This window comes from Gobius niger (assembly GCF_951799975.1).
Source record: "Gobius niger genome assembly, chromosome: 24".
Taxonomy (NCBI): Eukaryota; Metazoa; Chordata; class Actinopteri; order Gobiiformes; family Gobiidae; genus Gobius; species Gobius niger.
The window spans coordinates 15,266,760-15,293,057 of NC_136875.1; the positions used below are offsets into that span (position 1 = coordinate 15,266,760).

The following is a 26,298-nucleotide window of genomic DNA, read 5'->3' on the forward strand; positions in this document are numbered from 1 at the left end:
TAGCTCCATCACGGCTTCATCACCTCACGAGGAGCTGTGGAGCCTCGTCCTCAGGCCTCCTCAGAAACATCACCTGACGAGGAGCTGTGGAGCCTCGACCTCAGGCCTCCTCAGAAACATCACCTTCACCAGACAGTAGGTTCAGCCCCGGCCGACGCTGCAGGAGACGTTCTTCTCGTTTCTCCATGACGATTTACCCCCAAAATACTTTTTCTGTGGATAAAACCTCTTAACTCCCGCCTGAACCGAGAGTGTTTTCTCCAGTTCAGCTTTACCCAAATCCTGTAGGCCAGTGTGACGCCTCATTTGAAAGACCTACAAAACTAAATGGATCTTTTTCCTCACATCAGATTTTTTTTTCATCACTTTTTTTGCTGGGCAGTCGACTCATTTTTGCCAAATTTTCGTGATTTTTTTGTCCATTTTTTGTCACTTAAAAAAAAAAAAATCTAAATTTTTTGTCACTTTTTCGTCCATTTTTTCTCCATTTTTCGTCAAATTTTTCTATTTTTTGGTCCCTTTTTTGGGCACTTTTTCGTCAAATTATTCACATTTTTTTTCAAATTTTTTGTCACATATTCGTCCATTTTTTCTCAATTTTTCGTCAAAAATTTCTCATTTTTCGTCAAATTTTCCTTTTTTTTTGTCCAGTTTTTCATCACTTTTTTTGCTGGGCAGTCGTCTCATTTTTGTCAAATTTTCGTGATTTTTGGTCACATTTTTGTGACTTTTTTGTCAATGTTTTCTCACTTTTTTCACATTTCCATCCTTGTTTTCGTCTCAATCCAAAAGCTTCTGGAAAAAAGCTGTGAAAATAGTGACAAAACTGAGACGAAAACAATGATGGAAATGTGACAAAAATGTCACGAAAATGTCACAAGAAAATGACAAAAATATAACAAAAAATTGACAAAAAAATTACAAAATGTGATTAAAAAAATTGATGAAAAAATGACAAAAAGTTACAAAAATGAGCTGAATACCCAACAAAAAAATGATGGAAAAAAAGTCAGAAAAATCTGATGACGTGAGGAAAAAGATCCTCTCGGTTCTGGCGGGAGTTAAGAGGTTAAATCATGTGAAGATCAAGTCTATAATCTCACAGCAAATTAAAAACGTTATATTTTCAAAATAAAATGGGCTGTAACAATGTGGAAAATACTGTGTTTCAAAAGAAAGATCTAGTAAAATATAATTCATCCACGACACAAACCTGCCGACCCCCACGCTAATGGAGTCACGAAGAAGCTAACAGGCTAACGGGCTAAGCTAACTGTGGGCTAGCGCCGCTTAAACAGTATTTACAGCCAAGTACAATATCCCTCTGTCCCGTTGTCTTTTGTCAGCGTAGGATTCACTCTCACGGACATTAATGAGTAAAAAACACAACATGTACAATGCCTGCAGTCCCACTTACGGCCACTAGGGGCATTAGTTACTTAGTTCTGCTTTAATTTCCAAGTAACAATCGAGTTAATAAATGATTTGTGTTTGTTTTCCGCCTGCAGCGTCTGGCCTGAGGTAAAGTAGCAAAACGTGAGCTTTAAAACGAGTCTCGCCCTGGTCTCCCAGAATCCTTCACTTCTGGCCCCGCCTCCTCCGCACATGAACTACTGACGCTCCTCCCGAGGCCTTTCTCTGCTGCGCTCTCTCACTTTTCTACTAAACTACGGAAACACGCGTGGACAAACGCAGCGAGCGAGTGTCTTTCCCCTGTAGCGCCCCCTGCTGGAGCCTGAGTGCGTCTGTACAGTTTTTATTTGAAAGCACTGGATCGATGCTGTTTCTGTTTTAGGATTTCAATTTGGTCCAATGGTTGTAATAAAGAATATTATTTAAATCACGGCGGCCGTCGAGTCTTTCTGTCGTTTTAGGAACATGTTTTAAAATCACATCTGTTTCTTTCTCGTCCGGGGAGAATGATCTGGAGAAGTGAGGAATCAAAGTTATACAAATCACGTAGATAAAGTAATATTTATATAGTTCAACAAAGTGAAATATGCTTCAGTTTATTTAGTGATACAAATGTGTCTTTGTATCAAGTAAAACACATTTTCACTTTGTCAGGTACCGAGAGTTAGTCAATAAAATAATAATCATAATAATAATTAAAAATAAAAATAATAAAATAATAATACAAAAATATTACAAATAATAATAACAACAATTAAATAAATAAAAACATTAAATTAAAAATTAATAATAAAAAAATATTACAAAATAAAAGTAACAAAAAATAATAAACAAATAATTAAAATAATAATAATAATAAAAATAATAGTAAAATAATAATAAAAAATATTACAAAATAATAAAGAAGTTAAAAAATAATAATAAAAATAATAAACAAATAATACAAATATAAATAACAAATCAAAAAATTAATTAAATTAAAAATTAATTAGAAAAAATATTACAAAATAATAATAAAGAAGTTTAAATAAAATAATAATAAAAATAATAAACAAATAATAATAATAATAACAATTAAATAAATAAATAAATAAAATTAAAAATTAATAAAAAAATATTACAAAATAAAAACAAAGTAACAAAAAATAATAAAAATAATTACATTTAAAAATAATAGTAAAAAAAACCCAATTAGAAAATAAAGAAGTTAAAAAATAATAATAAAAATAATAAACAAATCATACAAATATAAATAATAACAAATACAAAAATTAATTAAATTAAAAATTAATTAAAAAAATATTTAAAAAAAAATAATAATTACAAAATAATAATAATAATTCATAAAAAAAAATAAAAAAATAGTAATACAAAAATACAAAATAATAATTGCGTTTTTGTCACATTTTTGTTGAATTTCTGTCATTTTTTTGTTGAATTTTTGTCACATTTTTGTTGCGTTTACATCCTTGTTTTCTTCTCATTTTTTGTGGCTGTTTTGGTGCTTTTTTTCAAAAAAGTGACAAAAATTCAACAAAAATGTGACAAAAATTCAACAAAAATGTGACAAAAACTCGACAAAAAAGTGACAAAAATTCAACAATAAAATGACAAAAATTCAACAAAAAAATGACAAAAATTTAACAAAAATGTGACAAAAACTCGACAAAAAAATGACAAAAATTCAACAAAAATGTGACAAAAACTCGACAAAAATGTGACAAAAATTCACACAAAAAAATGACAAAAATTCAACAAAAAATGACAAAAAATTCACCAAAAAGTGACAAAAATTCAACAAAAATTCACAAAAAAATGACAAAAATTAAACAAAAATTAAACAAAAATTTAGCCAAAAAGTGACAAAAATTCAACAAAAATGTGACCAGTTTTGTGGGTCTTAGCTTTCAAATGAGGTGTTACACAGGCCTATATAATGGCCAAAGAGGACAGAATGTATTTGGTGTTAAGAGGTTAATCCCTGTCAAACAAGGATCAGGGAAACATTTTACTTGTAGGACTTCTTTGTAAACACGTTCCTCTCCCGTAGATCAGTATCGGCGCCTGCTCCGATAATCGGCGCTTCGCTTTCACACATAACATGTTTTTACAGCCGTTTATTTCACGCTCTGGGACAAAACTCCATTCATCTATCTGACAGCTCCGCTCTCCACCCTCCCTCCGCCAATCCCCGTTCACTTCCTGTGCCACTCCGGCCAATCAGCGCCGTCCACGAGGGTCAGCTCCGGGGGGCGGGCCCAGCGCTGCTTAACGGACGGCTCGCTCTGTCCAATCAGCGGTTGACATTTGCCAGCACGCGTCCGCAGCTTCCCGGCTCCGGACCAATCGCAGCGGAGCGGAGGCGGGCCCTGTTCACCCCCACTGTAGCACCACGTGACCCCCCTCGGTAGTTCCCAGTCGTCTGTTCACGGAGAGTCGGAGGTGAGGAAAAACGCTCCCATTTCCCATTTTTTAACGCATGAATCTTACGCAAATGTTACGTTTCTCGTGGCGCCGGGCCTTCTGTAGACGTCCGCGCGGCAATGTCTCGGATTTGTTTCAAAATTCATTGTGAATTTGCCCGCGGACGCGCCGAAAGCGTGCGGGAGTGTTGGCGTAAGCGGCTAACTCGAGCTAATGAGCCCACAGGACCGCGATAAATCTCTAGATATGACGTTGTTGCTATAGTGACGCATTGGGGCTCGTGTCCAGCTCCGGCCGCCATGTTGTGATGGTCTGTCCGTGTCACAATCTCATCAAAACGCTTCATTTTTGGGTTTTATCTGAACTAGCGGCCATGTTTGAGGGAAAACATCCAAAAAAATAATAAAAAGTGAATAATAACAACTAAATATGTTTGAAACTGTTCGTCGACTGTAATATTTAGTCTTAATTTTAGTCAAAGTGATGTTTTTGACGAGTAACATTGGACTAAAACTAAATTTAAAGTTTCTCATAGGGCTGCTCGATTATTGAAAAAATAATAATCACGATTATTTTTGTCATAATTGAAATCACGATTATTCAAACGATTATTTGTTGCCTTTAAAAAAAATCCAGCAGAAAAAAAGACAAAAATCCAGCAAATAAGTGACAAAAATCCAGCAAAAAAATGACTAAAATCCATCAAAAAAGTGACAAAAATCCATTAAAAAAAAGACAAAAATCCATCAAAAAAGTGACAAAAATCCATCAAAAAAGGGACAAAAATCCAGCAAAAAAGTGACAAAAATCCATCAAAAAAATTACAAAAATCCAGCAAAAAAGTGACAAAAATCCATTAAAAAAAAAGACAAAAATCCAGCAGAAAAATGACAAAAATCCAGCAAAAAAAGTGACAAAAATCCATCAGAAAAGTGACAAAAATCCAGCAGAAAAATGACAAAAATCCAGCAGAAAAAAGTCAAAAAAATGACAAAAATCCAGCAGAAAAAAGACAAAAGTCCAGCAACCACCACCGGTATTATACATTCTTTTTCAGATTTTGCATATCTGGACTATTAAGTTATATATTGTATAGTAATAAGTGTTGCTTGTTCCATATTCAATGTTAAAGCAAATCCATATTAAAAGGTTCATTTGTTCAAGGGTGGCGACTTTGTTCAGGTTTTACATTTTGGCCCACTGTGTGTTGGAGTTTGACACCCCTGTTCTTACATTAGGACATGGCTGGAACATGTAGGGGGAGGAAAATACTTCATTTTAACATAAACTCCGTATAGTCCCTTTAAGTTTAGTCGACTAAAACTAGACTAAAATTGAAACTTTTTTTTTTGACTAAATCTCGACTAAAATTAAATTACATTTTAGTGAAAAGACTAAAACTAAAATAAAATATGTCGTCAAAATTAACACTGGTTTGAAATAATCAAAATAACAAGTAATAGGGCTGCTCGATTATTGAAAAAATAATAATCACGTTTTTTTTTGTCATAATTGAAATCACGATTGTTCAAACGATTATTTGTTGCCTTTAAAAAAAATCCAGCAAAAAAGTGACAAAAATCCATCAAAAAAGTGACAAAAATCCATCAAAAAAGTGACAAAAATCCATCAAAAAATTGACAAAAATCCATCAAAAAAGTGACAAAAATCCATCAAAAAAGTGACAAAAATCCAGCAGAAAAAAGACAAAAATCCATCAAAAAAGTGACAAAAATCCATCAAAAAAGTGACAAAAATCCAGCAGAAAAAAGACAAAAATCCATCAAAAAAGTGACAAAAATCCATCAAAAAAAGTGACAAAAATCCATCAAAAAAGTGACAAAAATCCAGCAGAAAAATTACAAAAATCCAGCAGAAAAAGACAAAAATCCAAAAATTACAAATTAGAAAGAAAAAATTGAAAAAAAAAAAATTATAATCGATTTTTTGCGATTATGCTAATTTTGTAATCGTTTACTGTTGTGATCGAAATCGTAATCAAATTTCGATTAATTGCACAATCCTAACAAGTAATAATAAATAAATATTATCGTCCCTCGCCGCCCGCCCGGCCTAAAGCCAGGGAGGACTTCGCTCTGTTTTGTCTCCTTCAATCTTAAGTTACAGTTTTGCTCCTGCCTTTGTTGTTGTTTTTGTTTGTTTCTTCCCCGGCGTCTTAGTTTAAAGCAGGGGGGGCAAGTCTGTGTCGTGGAGGCCGGTTTTCATCATTGCCCGATCACAGATGCCAATGTTTTACATTATATATGACGTAATGGGACGTTCTGTCAGGATTTCTTTAAAAAAAACAACAGTATAACGCCTCATTTGAAAGCTAAGGCCTACGAAGCTTTTTTGTCACATTTTTGAAGGTTTTTTTTTTTCATGTTTTGTCTTGTTTTCTCATCACTTTAGTCTCGCTCTTCAGTCACTCTTTTGTTCTATTATTGTTGCTTTTCTGGCAGGTTTTTGTCGCTCTTTTGTTGCGTTTTTGTAGGGCTGCTCGATTATTGAAAAAATAATAACGATTATTTTTGTCATAATTGAAATCACGATTATTCAAACGATTATTTGTTGCCTTTAAAAAAAAGTCTATCTTTATTTATTTATTAATGAAAACACTACACTACACTTACAGTACAAATGATTTCAAGTACGCCTTTATTAAAGAGAGGTCCCTGTTTCACACCTGCCCCCTGCTGGCCGGCCCTCACACCTGCGCAAGTAAACTGAGCAGCGCGGCCTGATGACATCATCACACAGCGCCGTTTGTTTTAATGTCAGACAAAAGCGTGAGCCATGGCACGAGAAAAGCGAAGGGAAGATAATCCCAGCGGCCTGAAATAATGCAAGTCTGCTTTGCAAAAAAAAAAAAAGGCCAAAGAAAGAAAATGAAAGAAGAAAAAAAAAAATTATAATAGATATTTTTGCGATTATGCTAATTGTGTAATCGTTTACTGTTGTAATCGAAATCGTAATCGAATTTCGATTAATTGCACAGCCCTATGTTTTTGTGTCTTTTTTGTCACGGTGTTGTGTTTTCATCCACATTCTCGACGCCATTTTGACGCTTTTTTTCAAGTAGCTTTTAGATTTGGGTAAAACCAAACTGGAGATAATGTGGGGGTTAAGAGGTTAAAAAACAGGAGATTCTTTAATCCAAAATGTATACGAGTAGTAACATTTTGTATTTATATTATACTGTTTTTACTCACTAACCACCAAAGCAAAAATGTGCTCATCTTCCCCCCGACTTTAGAAGCTATTTGATCTCTTATTTCCTCAATAATATTTATCAAAGTCATCTTGAGGGCCGGACGTTTAAGCCGGACGTTGCTTGTTTATAGTTTTTGCAATGCGATACCAGAGATTTTCACTTCGGTGCCAGACGAAGTGAAAATGTGCTCAGTTTTAGGTGACCTCATACAGAACTATTCACGCCATGTGCAAACTGATCGCTACGGCAACACCGTGAAAAATACGGCCTGGGTGTGATTGACTTATTTGATCGGCACAACCACGTGGACTTTCGCGCCAAACTATTTCAATTTCCGTAAAACTAAAATGTGTGCTCTCCATGTAATTCCAAGTGTTTACTATAATCCTGCTGAAGGAGCCAAGTGCAGTGGTTGATATTCATATTTTTCAGTGTAATTATATCCTAACACAGATGAATGGATTACAAAATGGCCACAGTGTGTGTTTATTTAAAAAAAAATCATTAAAGAAAATGTCTTCCATTGTTTTTACATTACTTTCCATTCCATTCGGCTCACGGGACAGTCCCAAGATGGCCGCCGCTTTAGCCGCGCTGACGGTTGGAGCGTCTTATCTTGCGTGTGATGCTAGCGCTGTGTAATAAACCCCCGGTTGAAGTTAGCTGCCGAAATTAGCCACGTTTTCTTGAGCAAACCTGAACTAACAAACGGTACGAGTGTATTTGTGTCGGTTTAGTTCACACAGCTCAAACCTTCCGCTGTTTTTGTGTCGCTAAAGTAACGACGTGAAGCGTGAGGAGCGCGTGCAAGGCTAACCGTGAGCGGCTAAAGGCTTTTGGAGGTGAATCGCGTCGCCTCGGTTCGCGCAGGCGGTCGATGAGTAACAGAGGAGCGGGTTGTTGAGTGAGAGACGCCGCGGACACCGGTCCTAATCCGCTCTCACGCTGCCGTCTCGGCGCGTTGCAAATTAACTCCGCCGGATTCCTCAATGTAAATAAATGTCCCGAAGGTGTGGCGTCTTCCCAGCCCCCAGAACCCAGAACCTCCCCCCCCCCAGACCGGAGGATTCTCAGGATTAAAGCGTGTCGAATGTGCCACACGTGTTGTTAACCTCTTAGCACCCAGTCTGTCCTCTTTGGCTATTATATAGGCCTGTGTAACACCTCATCTGAAAGCTAAGACCCACAAAACTGATCTTTTTCCTCGCGTTGTTGCTGTGTGGTGTCACCTTTTTTATGTATTTTTTTTAGTTTAGAGCTTAGAGTTTTTGTAATTTTTTAGTTGAGTTTTTGTCACATATTTGTTGAATTTTTGTTACATTTTTGTTGAATTTTTGTAATTTTTTGGAAAGTTTTTGTCACATTTTTAGTGAATTTTTGTCACATTTTTAGTGATTTTTTGTAATTTTTTTGCTGAGTTTTTGTCACATATGTTAATTTTTTTTAATTTTTTAGTTGAGTTTTTGTCACATTTTTAGTGATTTTTTGTAATTTTTTTGCTGAGTTTTTGTCACATTTTTGTTGAATTTTTGCCACATTTTTGTTTAATTTTTGTCACATTTGTAGTGATTTTTTGTAATTTTTTAGTTTAATTTTTGTCACATTTTTAGGGATTTTTTGTAATTTTTTAGTTTAATTTTTGTCACATTTTTAGTGATTTTTTTGTTTAATTTTTGTCACATTTTTAGTGATTTTTTGTAATTTTTTAGTTATATTTTTGTCACATTTTTAGTGATTTTTTTGTAATTTTTTTGTTTAATTTTTGTCACATTTTTAGTGATTTTTTGTAATTTTTTAGTTATATTTTTGTCACATTTTTAGTGATTTTTTTGTAATTTTTTTGTTTAATTTTTGTCACATTTTTAGTGATTTTTTGTAATTTTTTAGTTATATTTTTGTCACATTTTTAGTGATTTTTTTGTAATTTTTTTGTTTAATTTTTGTCACATTTGTAGTGATTTTTTGTAATTTTTTAGTTTAATTTTTGTCACATTTTTAGGGATTTTTTGTAATTTTTTAGTTTAATTTTTGTCACATTTTTAGTGATTTTTTTGTTTAATTTTTGTCACATTTTTAGTGATTTTTTGTAATTTTTTAGTTATATTTTTGTCACATTTTTAGTGATTTTTTTGTAATTTTTTTGTTTAATTTTTGTCACATTTTTAGTGATTTTTTGTAATTTTTTAGTTATATTTTTGTCACATTTTTAGTGATTTTTTTGTAATTTTTTTGTTTAATTTTTGTCACATTTTTAGTGATTTTTTGTAATTTTTTAGTTATATTTTTGTCACATTTTTAGTGATTTTTTTGTAATTTTTTTGTTTAATTTTTGTCACATTTTTAGTGATTTTTTGTAATTTTTTAGTTATATTTTTGTCACATTTTTAGTGATTTTTTTGTAATTTTTTTGTTTAATTTTTGTCACATTTTTAGTGATTTTTTGTTGTTTTTCAGTTGAGTTTTTGTCTCATTTTTGCTGAATTTTTGTCACATTTTTATTTAGTTTTAGCCACACTTTTTTTGTTGCGTTTACATCCTTGTTTTCTTCTCATTTTTTGTGGCTGTTTTGATGCTTTTTTTCCCATTAAGCTTTTTGATTGGGGTAAAGCCAAACTGGAGAAAATGAGATCTGTTCAGGTGGGAGTTAAGAGGTTAAAGACGTTTTATTACTGGACGCGTTTTATTGCCGTACTATCTTTGATGCGCTTTAAATGTGTCCTGTATTTTTAGACCGACTGAAGCCAATTCGGTTTGAGCTGCTTTAGTTTCTACATAACTCTGCTCCAGGAATTCAACCCATGACCTCCTACCAGGGTTTCTATCCATCATGTACCATAACAGAGAAGAAATAATAAAAGCCAAAGTGAAGGCTTCAAACGTAACTGACAGAAACACTAAATTTGCACTAAATCCTAATGTTTTGATCTTTTATCCCACATGTGACTTTTGTTGTTATGGCGGCCATTTTGAATACCAAAGTAGAATTATGCAGTACTACAACATGTAGCAATATCTCTGCTCAGGATATAAAAGAAAGACGACTGACTGACAGAGGCTCAAGAAGACGTTAGCATGCTACCGGTTAGCATTTAGCCTCAACAGCTCAGCAAGAGAAAGCCCTGAACTCCAAACATCTAGCCTTGGATACAATCTGCTGTTACTGTTGTTTTGAAGCTGTTACTGTCGTTGAAGCTAAATGCTAGCCGGTAGCATGCTAGCGTGTTGAAAAGCTTAACCCCTTACCTCCCGAATCGAGCACATTTGCTCCAGTTTGGCTTTACCCCAGTCCAAAAAAGCTGTGAAAATGGCAACAAAACTGAGACGAAAACAATGATGGAAATGTGACAAAGAAGTGAGTAAACATTGACAAAAAAGTGACGAAAAATTGATGAAAAAGTGGCAAAAATGTCACAAGAAATTGACAATAAATTGCCGAACAAATGGACAAAAATTTGCCAAAAAATTACAAAAAAATCACAAAAAAATTAGAAAAATGTGACAAAAAAATTACAAAAAATTTACAAAAATGTGACAAAAATTTACAAAAAAATCACAAAAATGTGACAAAAAAATGACAAAATTACAAAAATGTGACATAAAATTACAAAAATGAGTTGAACACCCAACAAAAAAATGATGGGAAAAAAATCTGACGTGAGGAAAAAGATCTTCTCGGTTCAGGCGGGAGTTAAGAGGTTAAACACTGACTCAGACTCTGTTGACATGTCAAACAGTAAAAATCACAGGGAAAGGTGTTCATTTAGTCTTCAGAGTGAAGCAGATCTTTACGTGCGTCTCTGGGGCCGTGTTTATCTTCTTGAGCAGTGATTACGAGTTCATAAAAAAGCCATTGTCGATCAGTGGTCTTCTTTTATATCCTGAGTAGAGATATTGTTACATGTTGTCGTACTGCATAAATGTACTTCAGTATTCAAAATGGCCGCCGGAACTATGCGTGATGTCATTGGAAACATTTCCAATGACAATGGGTTTTGTGTGATAAACCTCTGATGGAGCGATATCATTTTATAATTTTTATATCACCGGACTCGCTGATATAGTTTTTGTTTCCTCTGTATGTTCTGACTGTAGAACACGAACAGAAGCTTAAAAAGTAAAATGACATGGATGTAAAACTGCATGAGTGGATCATATATGAGCCGTTAAAAAGAAAGAATCAAATATCACTCCATCTTCCCAATAGGCGTAACTGGGACTTTGAAGTGATCAATTATATCGTCAAATATCTTTTTTTATATTGTGATTTTGATTTTCGGCGATATCGCCCTGCCAGACGGGGCCTTTCGTGTCTGCGTAGGTTTCCTCCGGTTTCCCCTACCACTTAAAACATGTACAATAGGCCAGTATGAATGTAAAGGAGTGAGTGGTTGGAGGATGAAAACGCAACAAAAAAGTGATGAGATGAAAACGTGGCGACAACAACGCAACCCAACAGTTACAGTTTTGCGGGCCTTAGCTTTCAACTCTCCAATCAGAAGCTTTTAGATTTGGGTAAAGCGGAACTGGGGATAATGTGCCCAATTGAAGCAATAAATCATCTGCAAAAAATAATTCTCCCTATTTTTTCCCCCAATTTGTTCTTTTTTTTCATTTTTGGCCCAATATTTTCTCGTTTTTCATTTTTTTTTTACTTTATTTTTGCTCATTTTTTAATACTAATATTTTATCCTATTTCTCCCCATTTTTCAAAATTTCCCTCTATTTTTGCTTCATTTCTTTTTATCCTCTGATTCCTCCCCACATTTCCCGACACTGGAGCTTCACATGTTCCTCTCATGGATCTGGTTTTCTAACAGTAGCCGCCGGCGGTACAGCGCGGGCCACGCCCTCCTCTAACCACTCTGCCACCGCGGCGCCTCATTGCGCCTCTAACCACTCTGCCACCGCGGCGCCTCATTGCGCTCGGCGTCGTGAAGATGAGACGATACGAGATGGAGCTCCAGAAAACCCGATTAGAAACGGCTCGAAAAGCAGCGCCTGAAGATGAAGCGATATCTCCATCTTTATTAGAAACAGAGACGGCCCTTCGGACTCCGTCGCCCACAATGCACCAGGAGAGACTTCATCGAGAGCCAGAAAGCAATAATGTGAGGGAGATCTGTGGGTTTGCATCGGGTTCATCTCTGACGGCAAAATGTGAGGGAAGAATAAGGAAACGTGTGAATAAATGGGGATAAAATAAGGGAAACATCTGAACGGATCCCATTTTCTCCAGTTTGGCTTTACCCGAATCAAAAAGCTTCTTAGGAAAAATGCACCAAAATAGACACAAAATAATGAGAAGAAAACAAGGATGGAAACGCAACAAAAGAGTGACAAAAATTCCCCAAAAAATGTGACAAAAATTCAACAAAAATTCAACAAAAATTCAACAGAAATTGAACAAAAATGTGACAAAAATTCAACAAAAATGTGACAAAAAAGTGACAAAAATTGAACAAAAAAGTGACAAAAATTCAACAAAAATGTGACAAAAATTCAACAAAAAAGTGACAAAAATTCAACAAAAAAGTGACAAAAATTCAACAAAAATGTGACACAAATTCAACAAAAATGTGACAAAAATTCAACAAAAAAGTGACAAAAATTCAACAAAAATGTGACAAAAATTCAACAAAAATGTGACAAAAATTCAACAAAAAAATGACGAAAATTCAACAAAAATGTGACAAAAATTCAACAAAAAAGTGACAAAAATTCAACAAAAATGTGACAAATTCAACAAAAATACAACAAAAATTGAACAAAAAATCAACAAAAATTCAACAAAAATGTGACAAAAATTCAACAAAAAAGTGACAAAAATTCAACAAAAATTCAACAAAAATGTGACAAAAAATCGATAAAAATTTAACACAAAAGTGACAAAAATGTGACAAAAATTCAACAAAAATGTGACAAAAATTCAACAAAAATGTGACAAAAATTCAACAAAAATGTGACAAAAAATCAACAAAAATTCAACAAAAATGTGACAAAAAATCGATAAAAATTTAACACAAAAGTGACAAAAATGTGACAAAAATTCAACAAAAATGTGACACAAATTCAACAAAAATGTGACAAAAATTCAACAAAAATGTGACAAATAAATGACAAAAATTCGAAAAATGTGACCAAAAAAAAAAACATACAAAAGGTGACACAACACAGCAACATCGCGAGGAAAAAGATCAGTTTTGTGGGTCTTAGCTTTCAAATGAGGCGTTACACAGGCCTATATAGCAGCCAAAGAGGCCAGAATGCATTTGGTTTACGCGGGGGGTCAGAGGTTAAGCAAAATATTTGTGATAAAAAAACTGAAGAAAAAATAAGAAAAAAAAAAGGAAAAATTGGGCACTTTTTTGTGTGAAATAAATCAAACTTTGAACATTTAGGGTTTAAAATGATTTATTTGAGCTGAAACAAAAGAGTGACTTCCTTTAATGACAGATATGTGTGTTTTGGTTCCTGTTCTCGATGCCGGGAGGACCTAAACCTTCTTCTAAATCAGCCCTGTGCCCCTCGTACAGCAGCGCCCCCTGCTGTCCCAACACTGACACGTTTAGAAGCTTCACACACAGACCTGACGCTTTCACACAGATGTTAGTGCAGATCGGCCTGTTTCAGATACTTATACTGAAACCTTTACTGTGATACATGTTTAACTGTTTGAAAGATTAATACAATTACATCAGATTAAACTAGTTCAAGTATCGGCCCAAATATCGACCGGGCCGACCCGCTCATATCGGTATCGGACCAAATAATCCATATCGGTCGGGCCGTATTGAGTTTGCATTTCTGCCTCATCGAACTAATGTGTAGCAACAAGCAAACGACTCCAGACCCGAGGCCTCGTCCCGGTCCTGGTCCTGTCCTGGTCCTGTCCCGGTCCTGTCCTGGCTCTAATCGAGTAAAGGTCTTGACTCTAATGAACCTCATAACAAAGACTAAAGTTGTGAAATAATCCAGAGACATTTCCATCAGATCAGTGACTCGTCGGAGCAGGATCCACACGGGTGGTTTCCGTTTGGGAGCGGCCTGACGGCGCGGGACGGGTGGTTTCCGTTTGGGACCGGCCTGACGGCGCGGGGCGGGTGGTTTCCGTTTGGGACCGGCCTGACGGCGCGGGGCGGGTGGTTTCCGTTTGGGACCGGCCTGACGGCGCGGGGCGGGTGGTTTCCGTTTGGGACCGGCCTGACGGCGCGGGGCAGGTGGTTTCCGTTTGGGACCGGCCTGACGGCGCGGGGCGGGTGGTTTCCGTTTGGGAGCGGCCTGACGGCGCGGGACGGGTGGTTTCCGTTTGGGAGCGGCCTGACGGCGCGGGACGGGTGGTTTCCGTTTGGGACCGGCCTGACGGCGCGGGACGGGTGGTTTCCGTTTGGGACCGGCCTGACGGCGCGGGGCGGGTGGTTTCCGTTTGGGACCGGCCTGACGGGGCGGGTGGTTTCCGTTTGGGACCGGCCTGACGGCGTGGGCCGGTCCGACCGGTCCAGCCTGTGGAGACACATGCCGTTCACAGGAGCACTTTCAGACGGGATTAGAATCTCACAGCACTTTGTCCAGGACAGAACCGGGCGATTTATTCCCCCATTTAAAACTAAATACTGTAAATATGTTTTGAATATATATATTTGGTGTATTTAATTATAGTGCATCAGCATAAACACAATCGCAAAGGCAAACACTTTCTCTGAAAAGTCTCCAAATTATTTATACTGTATTTGGATTGAGCAATAAAACAACAAAACATCAGAGGTAGGGCTGGGCACTGTTCGTTTTTTTCCGATACCACTACTTTAACGATTCCTGCTTTTCGGTACCGGTGCCTTAATGGTACTTTTTTCAATACCTGTGTTATTTTAATTGAGTTAAAATAATGTGTATAAAAAGTATGGTTCAGGAGGAAGAACAAACATCAGAAAACAGGAGCAGCAGCGTCGCCTGGAACAACATGTTTTTCTCAGAATTCCCACTAAAGCCGTGATAAAAAGAGAGTTCGGACGTTATTCCCTCCTGAGCTGCAGGAACAGACCAGATCCACATCAGGACCGTTTACTGAAGATACACTTTTCTAATCAATACCGCCCCCTACGGGAGCCTTTCGGTCGGTACCAAGTAGGAACCGTTTAACAGTACCCTGCCCTAATCAGTTCTGAGGACACTTGTGCAGAAAGATCTTCCTCTGAGCTCAGAGCAAAACCAACACAATTCTAAAAACACTTTTTTAAATCAAGTCGATTTTTCCCCAGCCCTGACAGTCGCCCAAAGCCCGTCACTCTCTCTGCTGGTAAGATACAAGTACAGACTGACAGAGGCGCCACTCATCATTCACCCTCACCTATTGTACATGTTTTAGTGCTGCGCAGACATGGGGCGAACATGCAAACTCCACAGAGAGGTCCCAGCTGGAGATCCTTATTTACAAAGTGGTTTAATGTTAATGTTATTACCATCTAATGGCTCTGGTTAAACGTCCTCGCGCCTTCGTGATTCCCGCTGCTTTATTGAAGATGTCGTCCTGACCGGGCGGGGGCGCCGTCGAAAGACTGGGAGGGGAAACACTGCTGTCCTCATGGGGAGACGTCGGGGCTCTCTGACCCTCCACCAGAGCCTCCGTCAGTGGGACTCCCTAAGTTCAGAACATCTCTGGGACAGTCCTGCTTCACCGGCACTGACTGAAACTCCCCTCTGGACTAAAACTGCAGCGTCTTTGAGCTCAAACACAGCTCTGGTTGAATTTTTGTCACATTTTTGGTGAATTTTTGTCACTTTTTTGGTGAATTTTTGTCACATTTTGGTTGAATTTTTGTAATTGTTTTGTTGAATTTTTGTCACTTTTTTGTTAAATTTTCGTCATTTTTTTGTTGAATTTTTGTCACATTTTTGGTGAATTTTTGTCACTTTTTTGGTGAATTTTTGTCATTTTTTTGTTGAATTTTTGTCACATTTTGGTTGATTTTTTGTAATTTTGTTGAATTTTTGTCACTTTTTTGTTAAATGTTCGTCATTTTTTTGTTGAATTTTTGTCACGTTTTTGGTGAATTTTTGTCACTTTTTTGGTGAATTTTTGTCATTTTTTTGGTGAATTTTTGTCACTTTTTTGTTGAATTTTTGTCACATTTTGGTTGAATTTTTGTAATTGTTTTGTTGAATTTTTGTCACATTTTTGTTAAATTTTCGTCATTTTTTTGTTGAATTTTTGTCACATTTTTGTTGAATTTTCGTCATTTTTTGGTTGAATTTTTGTCATTTTTTTGTTAAATTTTTGTCACATTTTTGTTGAATTTTTGTCACATTTTTGTTGAATTTTTGTCACATTTTTGTTGAATTTTCGTCATTTTTTGGTTGAATTTTTGTCATTTTTTGGTTGAATTTTTGTCACATTTTTGTTGAATTTTTGTCACATTTTTGTTGAATTTTTGTCACATTTTTGTTAAATTTTTGTCACATTTTTGTTGAATTTTTGTCACATTTTTGTGGAATTTTTGTCACATTTTTGTTGAATTTTTGTCATTTTTTTACCTCCTCTGAGCCGGTGCACTTTTAACTTTGGAAACCGGCGTCTGGTTCGTCCAGACTCAGGTTTTGTCCACATTCGAGTTCCTTTATATGAACTCCCTTTGACACTTGTTGGATGAGTCGGGCGTGTCGGTGCCGTAATCCAGACTTAATCAGATTAAGTCCGGCTCTCTCTGTGGATCTTCATCGTGCAAACCTGCTGCACTTTTCAAACTGCTTCATCTTTTCCATCTAATCGTCTGTTAAATGGATCTTCTTCGAGCTCGCTGACCCTCTGCTCTGCCTTCTGTCTCCTCTGATCCGTGGGTCGTGTTTAGTTAAAGAGTGGGTGCCAATAATCCCCGGTGTAATCTCATTAAAGCGGCAACAGTGCCCCCTTGAGGCCGGGGTTGCCCTGACGATGGTCCATGTTTAAAGAGCAGGACCTGTGGGAGAGAGTGCAGATACAAACAGGGAGGAACGAGAAGTTATATGAGGAGGAGACTAACAAACAGCAGGTCTGCACTGGGTTCCAAATGTCCCCAGGTTTTCAGTTTGTCCGCCATTTTGTTCCTGTGCAGAAATGTCTGGAGGTCGCCTGGTCGTGCTCCTGTCCCTGGGGCTGCTGTGCCTGTCCCTGTCCCGGGGCGTCTCCGCTCACACCGACGAGGAGGAGGACATCATGGACCCCAACGACGTGGACGTGGAGGACGAAGACCTGGAGCTGGCGCCGGACCAGGACCTGGACCAGGACGAGGAGGAGCCGGGCCCCACGGAGACCAAAGCCCCGCCCGTGCCGAAGGTAAGAGGGATCGAAAACCCCGTCCCCAAAGTAAGAGCGACCGAAAACCCGTAACCAGAGGAAGAGTTTTAAAACCCTGTCCCCAAAGTAGAGCTGCTCGATTATTGATTTTTGTCATAATTGAAATCACGATTATTCAAACGATTATTTGTTGCCTTTAAAAAAATCCATCAAAAAAGTGACAAAAATCCAGCAAAAAAAGGACAAAAAATCCATCAAAAAAATGACAAAAAAACATCAAAAAAGTGAGAAAAGTCCATCAAAAAAATGACAAAAAAACATCAATAAAGTGAGAAAAGTCCATAAAAAAAATGGCAAAAAAACATCAAAAAAGTGACAAAAATCCAGCAAAAAAGTGACACAAAAAACATCAAAAAAGTGACAAAAATCCATCAAAAAGTGACAAAAATCCAGCAAAAAAGTGACAAAAATCCAGCAAAAAAAGTGACAAAAATCCATCAAAAAAGTGACAAAAATCCAGCAAAAAAAGGACAAAAAAAATCAAAAAAGTGACAAAAATCCAGCAAAAAAAGTGACAAAAAATCAGCAAAAAAGTGACAAAAATCCAGCAAAAAAATGCCAAAAATCCAGCAAAAAAATGCCAAAAATCCAGCAAAAAAAGACAAAAATCCAGCAAAAAAATGACAAAAAAACATCAAAAAAGTGACAAAAAGCCAGCAAAAAAGTGTCAAAAATCAAAAAATTAAAAAATAGAAAAAAAAAACAAATTGAAAGGAAAAAAAATAATAATAAGCGATTTTTTTGCAATTATGCTAATTTTGTAATCGTTTACTGTTGTAATCGTAATCATATTTCGATTAATTGCACAGCCCTACCCCAAAGGAAGAGTTTCCAAACCCTGTCCCCAAAGTAAGAGTTTCCAAACCCTGTCCCCAAAGTAAGAGTTTAAACCCCTGTCCCCAAAGTAAGAGTTTCAAAACCCTGTCCCCAAAGTAAGAGTTTCAAACCCTGTCCCCAAAGTAAGAGTTTCAAACCCTGTCCCCAAAGTAAGAGTTTCAAACCCTGTCCCCAAAGTAAGAGTTTCCAAACCCTGTCCCCAAAGTAAGAGTTTCAAACCCTGTCCCCAAAGTAAGAGTTTCAAACCCTGTCCCCAAAGTAAGAGTTTCAAACCCTGTCCCCAAAGTAAGAGTTTCAAATCCTGTCCCCAAAGGAAGAGTTTCTAAACCCTGTCCCCAAAGTAAGAGTTTCAAACCCTGTCCCCAAAGTAAGACTTTCAAACCCTGTCCCCAAAGTAAGAGTTTCAAACCCTGTCCCCAAAGTAAGAGTTTCAAACCCTGTCCCCAAAGTAAGAGTTTCAAACCCTGTCCCCAAAGTAAGAGTTTCAAACCCTGTCCCCAAAGTAAGAGTTTCAAACCCTGTCCCCAAAGGAAGACTTTCAAACCCTGTCCCCAAAGTAAGAGTTTCAAACCCTGTCCCCAAAGTAAGAGTTTCCAAACCCTGTCCCCAAAGTAAGAGTTTCAAACCCTGTCCCCAAAGTAAGAGTTTCCAAACCCTGTCCCCAAAGGAAGAGTTCCAAACCCTGTCCCTAAAGTAAGAGTTTCAAACCCTGTCCCCAAAGTAAGAGTTTCAAACCCTGTCCCCAAAGTAAGAGTTTCAAACCCTGTCCCCAAAGTAAGAGTTTCAAACCCTGTCCCCAAAGTAAGAGTTTCAAAACCCTGTCCCCAAAGTAAGAGTTTCAAACCCCTGTCCCCAAAGTAAGAGTTCCAAACCCTGTCCCCAAAGTAACAGTTTCAAACCCTGTCCCTAAAGTAAGAGTTCCAAACCCTGTCCCCAAAGGAAGAGTTTCAAACCCTGTCCCCAAAGTAAGAGTTTCAAACCCTGTCCCCAAAGTAAGAGTTTCAAACCCTGTCCCTAAAGTAAGAGTTCCAAACCCTGTCCCCAAAGTAAGAGTTTCAAACCCTGTCCCCAAAGGAAGAGTTTCAAACCCCTGTCCCCAAAGTAAGAGTTTCTAAACCCCTGTCCCCAAAGTAAGAGTTTCAAACCCTGTCCCCAAAGTAAGAGTTTCAAACCCTGTCCCCAAAGTAAGAGTTTCAAACCCTGTCCCCAAAGTAAGAGTTTCAAACCCTGTCCCCAAAGTAAGAGTTTCAAACCCTGTCCCCAAAGTAACAGTTTCAAACCCTGTCCCTAAAGTAAGAGTTTCAAACCCTGTCCCCAAAGTAAGAGTTTCAAACCCTGTCCCTAAAGTAAGAGTTTCAAACCCTGTCCCCAAAGTAAGAGTTCCAAACCCTGTCCCCAAAGGAAGAGTTTCAAACCCTGTCCCCAAAGTAAGAGTTTCAAACCCTGTCCCCAAAGTAAGAGTTTCAAACCCTGTCCCTAAAGTAAGAGTTTCAAACCCTGTCCCTAAAGTAAGAGTTTCAAACCCTGTCCCCAAAGGAAGAGTTTCAAACCCTGTCCCCAAAGTAAGAGTTTCAAACCCTGTCCCCAAAGTAAGAGTTTCTAAACCCTGTCCCCAAAGTAAGAGTTTCAAACCCTGTCCCCAAAGTAAGAGTTTCCAAACCCTGTCCCCAAAGTAAGAGTTCCAAACCCTGTCCCCAAAGTAAGAGTTTCAAACCCTGTCCCCAAAGTAAGAGTTTCCAAACCCTGTCCCCAAAGTAAGAGTTCCAAACCCTGTCCCCAAAGTAAGAGTTTCAAACCCTGTCCCCAAAGTAAGAGTTTCAAACCCTGTCCCCAAAGTAAGAGTTTCAAACCCTGTCCCCAAAGTAAGAGTTCCAAACCCTGTCCCCAAAGTAAGAGTTTCTAAACCCCTGTCCCCAAAGTAAGAGTTTCAAACCCTGTCCCCAAAGTAAGAGTTTCTAAAACCCTGTCCCCAAAGTAAGAGTTTCAAACCCTGTCCCCAAAGTAAGAGTTCCAAACCCTGTCCCCAAAGTAAGAGTTTCTAAACCCCTGTCCCCAAAGTAAGAGTTCCAAACCCTGTCCCCAAAGTAAGAGTTTCTAAACCCCTGTCCCCAAAGTAAGAGTTCCAAACCCTGTCCCCAAAGTAAGAGTTTCTAAACCCCTGTCCCCAAAGTAAGAGTTTCCAAACCCTGTCCCCAAAGTAAGAGTTTCTAAACCCCTGTCCCCAAAGTAAGAGTTTCTAAACCCCTGTCCCCAAAGTAAGAGTTTCTAAACCCTGTCCCCAAAGTAAGAGTTCCAAACCCTGTCCCCAAAGTAAGAGTTTCTAAACCCCTGTCCCCAAAGTAAGAGTTTCTAAACCCTGTCCCCAAAGTAAGAGTTCCAAACCCTCACCGATCCCCTGTTCTCTTGCTGATCCGGTCTTCGTGCAGGTGACGTACAAGGCTCCGGAGCCCAGAGGAGAACACTACTTCGCCGAGTCCTTCGACAGAGACACAATGGACGGGTGAGACGCGGATCCTTTAAAACCACCGCCTCAAGACGGTTCTGTGTGGTTCCTAATATACATGTTTTCTGTTCGCAGTTGGGTCATGTCCATCGCCAAGAAGGAAGACACTGATGAAGACATCGCCAAATACGACGGTGAGAGCGATTCCTTTACAAAAGCAGGAAAGGAAAAGGATTATTGGGGAAATTTAGAGAAAAATAGGCGGAAAATTCGGGAGAAGATACAAAAGAAATGGCGGGAGAATGGGAAAAAAGTTGAATAAAATTGGAAGTAAAAATGTGTGGGAAATTAACCTCTTAACTCCCGCCTGAACCGAGAGGATCTTTTTCCTCACGTCGTCAGATTTTTTTGTTGGATATTCAACTCATTTTCAATTGTCATTTTTTATTCACATTTTTTTCATTTTTTTTTTTTTTTCATTTTTTCGTACATTTTTTATCAAATTTTTTTGTCAATTTTTTTTCATTTTTTCGTCAATTTGTTATCAAATTTTTGTCATATTTTTGTCACATTTTTATTATTTTTTTGTCAAATTTGTGTCACATTTTTATCAAGTTTTTGCCATTTTTTCGTACATTTTTTAATCAAATTTTTGTCACATTTTTGTCATTTTTTTTTGTCAATTTTTGTCATTTTTTGTCATTTTTTTATCACATTTTTGTCAATTTTTTATCAATTTTTTGTCATATTTTTATTATTTTATCAAATTTGTGTCACATTTTTTATCAAATTTTTGTCATTTTTTCATCAATTTTTCGTCACTTTTTTGTCAATGTTTTCTCACTTTTTTGTCACATTTCCATCATTGTTTTCGTCTCAGTTTCGTTTCACAGCTTTTTTCCAGAAGCTTTTGGATTGGGGTAAAGCCAAACCGGTTCAGGTGGGAGTTAAGGGGTTAAGAAACATTTGGGGGAAAGTGTTCTAAGTGTTAAACGTGTAATATTACCTATATTTCCTATACATATCTCTTTGAAGAAGGACTCCAGGAAGATTAAACCTCCGTGATTGAATCTTCTTGCATTAACGATAATCTGGCCTAGTATAGTTCAGAGTTGCAGATGTTGCAGATGTTTGGCTGTCAGTTTCCTCCTGTGATGGTCTGTGTTTGCGCTGCAGGTAAATGGGCGGTGGAGGAGATGAGAGACTCTAAACTTCCCGGAGACAAAGGTTTGGTTCTGAAGTCCAGGGCGAAACATCACGCCATCTCCGCCCAGCTCCTGCGGCCGTTCAGCTTCACCACCAAACCCCTCATCGTCCAGTAAGACTTCTGTGTTTCTACCCGGTCAGCGCTAAGGACTATTTCTGTTTCCTCCGTTAGCATCGCGTTAGCTGCAGCGCTCAGGACTATTGCTGTTTCCTCCGTTAGCATCGCGTTAGCTGCAGCGCTCAGGACTATTGCTGTTTCCTCCGTTAGCATCGCGTTAGCTGCAGCGCTCAGGACTATTGCTGTTTCCTCCGTTAGCATCGCGTTAGCTGCAGCGCTCAGGACTATTGCTGTTTCCTCCGTTAGCATCGCGTTAGCTGCAGTGCTACACCCTGACCACAGGAACTTTCCTCCGGATTCACACGTCTCGGCTCCACAGATGAAGCTGAGCCTGAGCTGCTTGTTGAGAGTCCTTTGCGTCTCACTTTTGGAGGCTTATGTTTACAAAAACGTGCCAAAGAAATTACAAAAATGTGACAAAAAATTACAAAATGTGTCGACAAAATTACAAAAATGTGATAAAAATTTGACCAAAAAAGTGACAAAAATTTGATAAAAAATTGACGAAAAAATTACAAAAATGTGATAAAAATGTGACAAAAAAATGATCAAAATGTAACAAAAAAAATACAAAATTTGATTAAAAAAATTTATAAAAAATGAAAAATAAATGACAAAAATGTGACAAAAAATATGACAAAAATTAAAAAAATGTGACAAAAAATGTGACAAAAAAATTACAAAAAATGTGCCAAAAATGTGATAAAAAATTGAAGAAAAATTACAAATATGTGATAAAAATTTGACAAAAAAATGACAATGTGACAAAAAAATGACAAAAAATGTATTAAAAAATTTGACAAAAAATGAGTGTGACAAAATGTAACAAAAAAATTACAAAAAATATGACAAAAATGTGACAAAAAATTACAAAATGTGACAAAAAAATTACAAAAATTTGATAAAAATTTGACCAAAAAAATTACAAAAATGTGATAAAAATGTGACAAAAAAATTATCAAAATGTAACAAAAAAAATTAAAATTTGATTAAAATTTTTTATAAAAAATGAAAAATAAATGACAAAAATGTGACCAAAAAAATGACAAATGTGACCAAAAATTTGACAAAAAAATGACAAAAAATTGACAAAAAAATGACAAAAAATGTGATAAAAAATTGACGAAAAATTACAAATATATGATAAAAATTGGACAAAAAAATGACAATGTGACAAAAAAATGATCAAAATGTAACTAAAAAAACAAAATTAAAAAAAAAATTATAAAAAAATTTATTAAAAAAAAAAGACGAAAAAATGACAAAAAATGTATTTAAAAATTGGACAAAAAATGACAAAAGTGTGACAAAATGTAACAAAAAAATTACAAAAAATATCGGCATCGGCTTTTGAAAAACCCACATCGGTCGTTTTTTTGTCGTGATTTCGTTGCTTTTGTCATCCTCGTTTTCGCCGCTGTTCTGCTGCTTTTTGTTCCAGAAGCTTTTAGATTTGGGTAAAGCCAAAACTAAAGCGAAAGTGCTCGGTTCAGGCGGGGATAAACAATATAAACTCTTCCCTCCAGGTATGAGGTGAACTTCCAGTCTGGGATCGACTGCGGCGGCGCCTACGTCAAACTTCTCACCCAGACCCCGGACCTGGACCTGGTACTGCCCTTTTGTTTTGAAGCGAGTGGCGCTGTGGGATTGTGGGTAACGTAGTCTCCTCTGTGCCCAGGCCCAGTTCGTGGACAAGACCCCGTACACCATCATGTTCGGGCCCGACAAATGCGGCGAGGACTACAAGCTGCACTTCATCTTCCGCCACAAGAACCCCAAGACGGGCGAGGTGGAGGAGAAGCACGCCAAGAAACCGGACGCAGACCTGAGGACCTACTACACGGACAAGAAGACCCACCTGTACACGCTCGGTACGGCACACGCAGGTCTTTACCGAGGCCCTGACCCGGACTGAACCGTGACCCGTGTCTCCACAGTGCTGAACCCCGATAACTCGTTCGAGGTGCTGGTGGACCAGACGGTGGTGAACAGCGGGAACCTGCTGACGGACATGACGCCCGCGGTGAACCCCGCCGCGGAGATCGAGGACCCCGACGACCACAAGCCCGAGGACTGGGACGAGAGGGCCAAGATCCAGGACCCGGACGCCGCCAAGCCCGAGGACTGGTGAGTTAACCGGGCTGAGTTAACCGGACTGAGAGTTAAACTGAGAGTTAACCAGACTGAGAGTTAACCCGACCTGAGAGTTAAACAGACTGAGAGTTAAACAGACTGAGAGTTAACCAGACTGAGAGTTAACCAGAGAGTTAACCCGAGAGTTAACCCGAGTAAATCCGAGAGTGAACCCGAGTATAGTGCTGGGTACCGTTAAACAATACCAGTCTTGTATCAGGAAAAAAAACAGGTTAAAGTTCTATTGGTATTGAAAAAAATGTAGATCTTTATATTCAACTTTTGGTGCTGTTGGTCAAAACTTTAAAAAAAATAGGGAAACTCAAGTTGAAAAAATATTGGGGAAAAAATAAATAAATATTTGAGAACAAACATGGGGAGAAAATGGGGGGAAATTGATGAACAAAAAAAGAAAAAAAACATGGAAAACTGGAAACAAAATGAATGAAATGGGGAAAAACTGGGGAAATGTAAGGAAGAATAAACAAAATCATGGTTAAAAATTGGACATAAAGTAAGAAAAACTTGCAGAAAAACTTTACTTCTTGTCCGTTTCACCTCCAACAAATGATACAAATGCAAAACAAATGAAAAGGACAAAAGTAAACGAGCGTGTGTTTCAGGGACGAGGACGCGCCGGCTCAGATCGCAGACGAGGCGGCGGTGAAACCCGAGGGCTGGCTGGACGACGAGCCGGAATACATCGGAGACCCGGACGCTCTCAAGCCCGACGACTGGTACATAACATCTATAATAGAAAACGCAATCTCAATGGCCGCCGCCTGGGCGCCGCCATGTTTATTTCCCATACCGACTTTGAAGCTAAGCAGGGAAGGGCCTGGTTAGAACTGCGATGGGAGACCGTTTGGGAACACCAGGAAGCCTGGCGACAGTACTGAGTGTGTGGTTGGTGGTGCTGCTGTCCGAGGACAACCCGCTGTCACAAAAACGCGAGTGCACGAGATCTGACTGCCGTGCGTGTGCGCGCATCCAAACAGGGCGATGTGTGTGTGTGTGTGTGTGCGTGTGTGCGTGCGTGTGTATGTGTGCGCGCGCATCCAAACAGGGCGGTGTGTGCGAGCCTCTAATCACACGCGCTGCTCCGACTGATTTATCCTCCGTGTGAGTAAAAGCGAAAATGAAACTACCACTTAACAGCGCATGGCCTGCACTGCGTAGTTTTTTTTCCGTTTTTTTTTACGTTGCTGCTGTACCATTTGTTTTCTATTTTGCTTTCACGTATTGTGAGCCCAGAGGTACATTTTATTCTAAAGCAGCTTTGAAAGCATTGCCAATTTTATTGTAAGGTTATAAATACTGTCTAACAACGATCATTAGGCTATTTCAGTTCAAAACCTACTCATTATTTTTTTTATTGTGCACTACCGTGATGCACCAAACCACCGGTCCTGCACCGTGAACCAAACCGTTAGAGCTGAACCCCTAATATTTATCCATAATTATCCCACTGTTCAATTCCCTGAGTTTAGCGAACATATTGTGGTTGTAGTTTATAAGAAAGGAGTCCGGCTGCATCAAACACTCCAATTGCAGATTGTTTGAAATTGTTTTTTGCCTTCATTCTTTTACACATTTGTAGTGGCCATAGTTTTTGGAATGGGTTGGGAACCACTGGTTTACAGCTGAACTGTGTGACGGGTTGGACATTTCTTTGTAATCACTCATAATCTCAGAATATCAAATGTGGAGACTAGCGAGGCCTGGCTGAAGGCCGGGTCTCAGCTAGTATATATATATAATGTTCCTGTTGGTTTTCACGTTGGCTTCTTATGAATTTACACCCACAGTCTCAGTTTTCGTGACGTTTCGAGCCTTTTTCGTCCCCGCTCTTTAGGGACGAGGACATGGACGGCGAGTGGGAGGCGCCCCAGGTCCCCAACCCCAAATGTGAGTCTGCGCCGGGCTGCGGCGAGTGGAAGAGGCCCATGGTGGACAACCCCAACTACAAAGGCAAATGGAAGCCTCCGATGATCGACAACCCCAACTACCAGGTAATAACCCCCAACTATCAGGTAATAACCCCCAACTACCAGGTAATAACCTCTAACTATCAGGTCACATGTTGAGTTATAGTTTTTGCTGAAATTGACCTCTATCCCGCTCTCTGACCTCTTGTTGTCCCGCTCTCTTACCTATTCTTGTCCCGCCCTCTGACCTCTGAC

The 26,298-nt window shown here is 38.2% G+C and overlaps 1 protein-coding gene across 1 annotated transcript in view; it reads left to right on the forward strand.

Annotated features, from left to right (window-relative positions):
• Positions 1–3,772: 3,772 nt before the first annotated feature.
• canx (calnexin) overlaps positions 3,773–26,298 on the forward strand; it is a 30,368-nt gene continuing 7,842 nt past the window's right edge. The window contains exons 1-10 of the mRNA XM_079582315.1: positions 3,773–3,855; positions 17,137–17,357; positions 20,642–20,715; positions 20,794–20,852; positions 21,835–21,976; positions 23,509–23,590; positions 23,661–23,853; positions 23,920–24,109; positions 24,739–24,852; positions 25,971–26,127. Of these exons, the coding sequence (XP_079438441.1) occupies positions 17,139–17,357; positions 20,642–20,715; positions 20,794–20,852; positions 21,835–21,976; positions 23,509–23,590; positions 23,661–23,853; positions 23,920–24,109; positions 24,739–24,852; positions 25,971–26,127 (1,230 nt within the window). The 5' untranslated portion in view covers positions 3,773–3,855; positions 17,137–17,138. The remainder of the gene's footprint in view (positions 3,856–17,136; positions 17,358–20,641; positions 20,716–20,793; positions 20,853–21,834; positions 21,977–23,508; positions 23,591–23,660; positions 23,854–23,919; positions 24,110–24,738; positions 24,853–25,970; positions 26,128–26,298) is intronic.